This window comes from Propithecus coquereli, unplaced genomic scaffold, assembly GCF_000956105.1.
Source record: "Propithecus coquereli isolate 6110/MARCELLA unplaced genomic scaffold, Pcoq_1.0 Scaffold85, whole genome shotgun sequence".
NCBI lineage: Eukaryota > Metazoa > Chordata > Mammalia > Primates > Indriidae > Propithecus > Propithecus coquereli.
Window position 1 is genome coordinate 613,757 of NW_012154729.1, and position 5,731 is coordinate 619,487.

Here is a 5,731-nt window from a genome sequence, read left to right on the forward strand (position 1 = left end):
TGATCTCTTCATTTTATGGTGGTGAACTAAGCTTAGGAAGGGGCTGTGCACCCTGCCTCCTTCCCCCAGATCACTTCTGGTCTTTTCATATCTGCACAATTCCCCACCTTTCTCCTTTTGCTACCACCCCTTCTCTCTGCCCTGAACTCCTTTCCCTCTTACTCTGACCCATTGGATTTGGGGCTATCCTTTGAAGCCCAGAGGAAATTCCATCTTCTTCATGAGACTTGCCCAGGTTCCTAGTAAAGCCCACAGCACTTTCCTCTGCACCCCTTTGTAACTCCTTCCAGGTAGTCACTGGGTCTTAATCATTTTTATAACCCCCATGAAGTTTAGCAAATGAATCTTGTACTTAGTGGGGACTCAAGACATTTTTGTCATATCAAATAGAATCCACCTGATGTAGCCCCAACTCATTCCCTTTTCCATTGACTAGTTATTTTTAGAATTCCAGGGTTGTTTTAATACAAAAAACTCTTTGCTTGCTAAGCAAGCTCCACTTTGGCTGACTTCAGGAGAAAGGGAGATATTAGCCCATTATTTATAGAAGGTGTTTTATTGTATTCACCAAAGGATAGCGGAGAAGAATGCAACAGTATAACAATGAAGGAAGGAAATGAACTAATTCCTGCTTTGGGAGTATACAACAGCTGTGCACCCAGCTGTAGGAGTGTTTTCAAAAAACAAAATGAAACAGAAAAATGATTAATTGTATACACTGAAGCCAATAGTGAGCACTTTTAAGAGACATAAGGGAAGGTCCCACCACTGTAGTTATCTGTATATTCTAAAATTGTAAATCCTGTCTCAAGACCCAGACGATGGGAAAAGGGATTGCTTGAGGGAATATTTTATGTGAAAATCATTAAGTTTTCTGTGCTCTATTCTCTTTGAACTTCAAAGAAAAGGAGATCATCAGAGGGTTATTACAAATGAAAGAATATTCACCAGGACTTTTCTGGGATGAGAAAAGTGCCATTTGTGTTGGGAGAGTTTATCTTTCTGTAAATTTTACCCCCTCTGGTTCAGCAGGATGTCTTTCAGCACTTAAAGAAACAGGAGTTTTTATATTTGTCAAATTTTGCTCCCAAAGAAAAGCGTATTGCCATTATGTTTGGTTTATTGCCAAAATTGAATACAACTCTTTAATAAAATAAATCCAATACGTTAAAAGGAAGAGCAAAATGAGATTTTTTTTCCTAGTTCAACAGGTAGAATTGAAATAACAATCGATTTAATTAGGCAGACAGGGCCTGCCAATTAGAACGTAGGATTCCCTGAAGCCTTGTAAAATACAATGCAGAGAAAGTGATTCTATCTAGCCACGTATTTACAATTGTGGAAATTATATGCGTAATTATTACATAAATATTCATCAAGATTTCTTGGATGAAACCAGGTACAAATGAAACAAAGGAACGTTATACATCAGATTTATATCATGAGGGAAAAAAGTAGCCAGCCCCTTCCCGTGCAATGCTCATCACTGTACATCCCAGACTTCGCAGAGAAGCGGGGTAAACTTGTGGTCGTTCACTCTCCAGGACATCAGCATCTCAGCATGGTGGTGATTGAATGTCCGCAATTCAGTGAGGCGACCCAGCAGACAGGCAAAATGTTGAGGATTCTCGGGCTGATGAATCTTACACAGCTTCTGTAGCACATCAAGCAGTGGTTCCTGAAGCTTCTCTATTGCCTCTCTATCCTTTATGTATTGTCTATCTGTTTTGAAGTTGGAAATAAAACGACAAAATAGAAAAAGTGGAAAAGCATTAACTTGGCATAATTACAGCAATGCTAACTTTTCTGAAGTGTAAGTTTACAAATGTGAGCTTAAAATGTACACATTGTGCCCAATTGGATGAATTTTTACACACACACATACTCATGTAATCACAACTAGATCAAGATACAGGATATGTAATCCTCCTAAGAAGCCTCACTAGAGTCCCATTCCAATCAGAAACCCTAAAGGTGGACATATGTCCTTTCTGGTGGGTATAGTCTCAGCAGTGGAATTGCTGGGCCATAGGGCATATACATGCATAATTTTAGTAGGTTCTGCTGAAAAGTTTTTCTTTTCTTATCATAAATTATAATTTTTATGGTAAAACAAAGTAACAACTAGAACTTACTCCCAAGCTATTAGATATAAAAATGCAGATAAATTTTATGTACAGAGGTATTCATGTCAACGTTGTTTAGAACAATTTGGAAATATCCTGAATATGGTAAAAATTAAGTAAATGATTGTATATCTATACAATGGAATACCATGCACATATTACAACAAACTATATAATTTTTTAATGACTTGGGAAAAGACTTTTGAGGAAATGTAAACTTAGAAAAGAAGGCACAGTGTGTTCTCTATTATGTTAAAAAGTGTATAATTTCATTTGTATCCCTGCTCAAATATCAACCACTTAGAAAAGCCTTCCCTGACCACTAATTAAAATATCATTTTCCTGCCACTTTCTTTCTTTATATTCTCATTGTTATTTTTTTGTAGCATTTGTCACCTCCTGAAAAATTATTTGTATTCGTTTCTTCGTTTATTATTTTTCTCACCCTCCTAGAATGTAAGCTCCATGGGAGCTGTATCCTGCTGTATCCCAAATGTCTAGAACTATGTTTAGTACAAAGTAGGTGTTCAACATACATTTATTCAATGAATGAGTATGATGTTTAGAAAAAAGACTGAGAAGAAGTACACTGAACTGTTAGCAATGGTTCAGTTTGAATGGTAGAATCGTAGGCCATTTTACTTTTTCCTTATAATTCTGCGTTTTCCAGATTTTTTCAATAAACATTATTACTATACTACGGAGGAAAACATGGCATAAAAATTAAAACGTAACATTGAAATTACCTGGAGAGAGGATAACAATTGCTGTTAGCAGAGCATACTCTTCTTGAGTCATTTTCAATTCCCCAATACTTTTATAAAAACTAAACATAGGCGTTATATAGTCATCAGAGATACCTACGAGGGAAGATGCAGAGTCATAGTAAAAGTTTTGAGTCACTGAAAAGTGTAAATCTAGAAACACATTATATATATAGACACGTTAATTTTTGCACCCATAGGCACACACTCAAATACTTACTGTATGTTATATTATCCCAGACAAAGGAAGGACATTGCAAAGATCAGTTAACAAAATCCTCAAACTACAGCCTAATCAATGATTTGTACGTGTCTGATTTCAGCAGTGTCGTCGTTTCTACTGAATCACTGTGTCACTACTGAATAATAAATGATAATGCTCCTGAATTGCCAAAAGAATCTCAGAAACTTCACCATTTTCTAGATGCTATTTAGTTAATCTTTTTCATATTAACATCTATAATCAATGCAGAGATAGCATCTTAACAAAAAGTGGTTGTTCTTCATTCCAAAAGTGTAAACGGCTTCATTTAATAAATAGACCAGGATTCTTATCAAAGGGTTCTGATCTCTCTCTCTCTGAAGTACCAAACCTTTTATTTATCCATTGCCTACTAAGCATTGGTACTTGGATGTTCCCTTCAGACTCAGTATGTCCAAAATCAAGGACACCGTGTACAGAACTAAACTCCTGCATCTTCCTCCAAATCCACTCCTGTCCTGGCGTTCCCATTCTCAGTGGCTGCTAGTCTCACCCACTCAATTGCCTGGCCCGACAACTGACATCCAGGTGTCCGGTCCTGTGGCTTCCACCTGCTCACTCTCACGTGATGCTGCCACCCCTCTCCACTGCAGCTGGCACTGAATTAGTGTAAGCTCCCATCTCTCTTCCTCTGGGTCCTGCAGTTGCCTCCTCACTGGTCTTCTTGCCTTCAGTCTGGTCCCCTTCAATGCACCCTCCATTCAGATACCAGAATGACCTTTCTAAAATTCAAATCACGTACTTTCTCCCCACCTCTTATAAACCTTCAGAAACACTCTGTGGTTTTCGACATAAAGTTTTAATTTTCTTCCTTTTTGCATAGGATCTTCCGGGACCTGTCCCCTGCCTATCTGACCACTCCCGATAATAAGAATAGGAGTTTGTGTATATTGTGCATTCACCATGTATGAGGCTCTGTTCTAAACACTTATTATGCCAGAACTCATTGACTATTTCTAAACCCCATGAGGTAGATTCAGAGAGGTTATATAACTAGCCCAAAGACACACAGCTGGTGAGAGGCGGGAGCAGGATTCAAACCAAAGCTGGCAGGCTCCAGTCCTGATGGTGAGCTATGACTAAGCTGCACCACCTTCCCTCACACAGCCTTGCCTCCAGCCACGCTCGCCACATGCGGTCCCCTGGACAAGTCACACTGCCCGGTTTTTGTAGATGTTGTTCTCTCTATTTGGAATATCCTCTTTCTCCTTTATCTAGCTCAATCCTCTTTGTAATTTAAGACTCATTTATGCCACTTCCCTGATCCATTCAACAAATATTAGTTTGGCGCCTGTTCTGTGCAGAAGAGCCTTTGCCTGGGGAATCGCGGAGACAGAAAAACAGAGCAAAACCACCACAACAAAAACCCCTGTGATGTGAATTAAGGATGAATTAAGATGAGGATGAGTTTCCCGGGATTGGTTCAGATGGGAATAGACTGATCTTTTCCTTCACAAACCAGATCTAGAGCCAAAGAGCTTTGGCTGAACCAAACCAGAATAAAATTTGCTTCCAGATGCTACAGACTACAGTTATCATCTAATGGTACACTTCACAGAAAGCGAACTTATCAGAAAGTCTAAATCCTCACCTTTAGAAGAATATAAAGAATCTTCCCAAATTGAATTTGTGGCCTTTCCCTCTCTAGTCAAAATACCACACTCTTCTCCCCTTCGACTTTGGGTTTTTTAATTGATCCCAGTGGGCTCTATTAACAACAGTGTCTTTGTTGAGCAACTTGCATCACGTGGAAGACTGCCCTTCATCCAGCTGTTACAGATTGAGCAGAATACCCATGAGCAAACGAGATACAACTTAAAATGCAGAGGACTGGAGTGTGTGAGCCTGGAAATATCAGCCCTGGCTTCCAGTAAGCAGAGTGGTGAAGAGGTCATGAGCCAGCTCTGAATTTGACATCTGGCTCCATGACTTGATCTCGGGCACATTGCTTAAACTCTAAGCCTTAGTGTTCTCATCTGTGAAATGCTGTAATGTGTAACGTAACGTATACTCTGTAGAACAGTAATATTAGAGAAGATAATATGTGTAGAGTGCTTAGCACAATGCCCGGTTCACAGTAAACTCTCAATAAATGTTAGAACAAATAATTATAGTAGCCGTTATTATTCTTATTCAGGAGAATTGAATCAACACATTAGTTCATCTTAATCTTAGTTCATCTTAATCGTAAATTTGTGTACTCTTGTTTTTACGAAGCTATGTTGGAGGGTTTTTATTATTTATTTATTTTAATTCACATTTGTTTTGATTGGATATGTTGGTTTAAAAAAAAAAATCCTGCAAATTACTGGAGATAAATACAAATTGTCTAATCAATGTAATTTGCCTCAGCATTTTTCTAGGCATTAAAGCTAAACTAAGATCTGTATTTTTTTGGTAAGGTTGTTCTTTTCCATCTTCAAAAAAATGTCAGTCTTTATGCTTTCTTCAGCAGTAAGGGATTACACCCAACAGTTGTAGCTGCCTAAAATAATATTAATTCATGGCAATGCCATTACTTTAAATAGTTCATGAGAATTTGGGGATAATATTCAAGGCAACTGATTTGAAAATATTTG

The 5,731-nt window shown here is 38.2% G+C and overlaps 1 protein-coding gene across 4 annotated transcripts in view; it reads right to left on the reverse strand.

Annotated features, from left to right (window-relative positions):
- Positions 1 to 863: 863 nt before the first annotated feature.
- NR1H4 (nuclear receptor subfamily 1, group H, member 4) overlaps positions 864 to 5,731 on the reverse strand; it is a 77,524-nt gene continuing 72,656 nt past the window's right edge. For 2 of the 4 annotated variants that reach the window (XM_012664056.1, XM_012664055.1), the window contains exons 9-10: positions 2,873 to 2,986; positions 864 to 1,722 (exon numbers count right to left, since the gene is read on the reverse strand). In XM_012664056.1, coding sequence (XP_012519510.1) covers positions 1,484 to 1,722; positions 2,873 to 2,986 — 353 coding nt within the window. In that variant the 3' untranslated portion in view covers positions 864 to 1,483. The remainder of the gene's footprint in view (positions 1,723 to 2,872; positions 2,987 to 5,731) is intronic. The other 2 variants (XM_012664053.1, XM_012664054.1) reach the window with 1 other exon arrangement.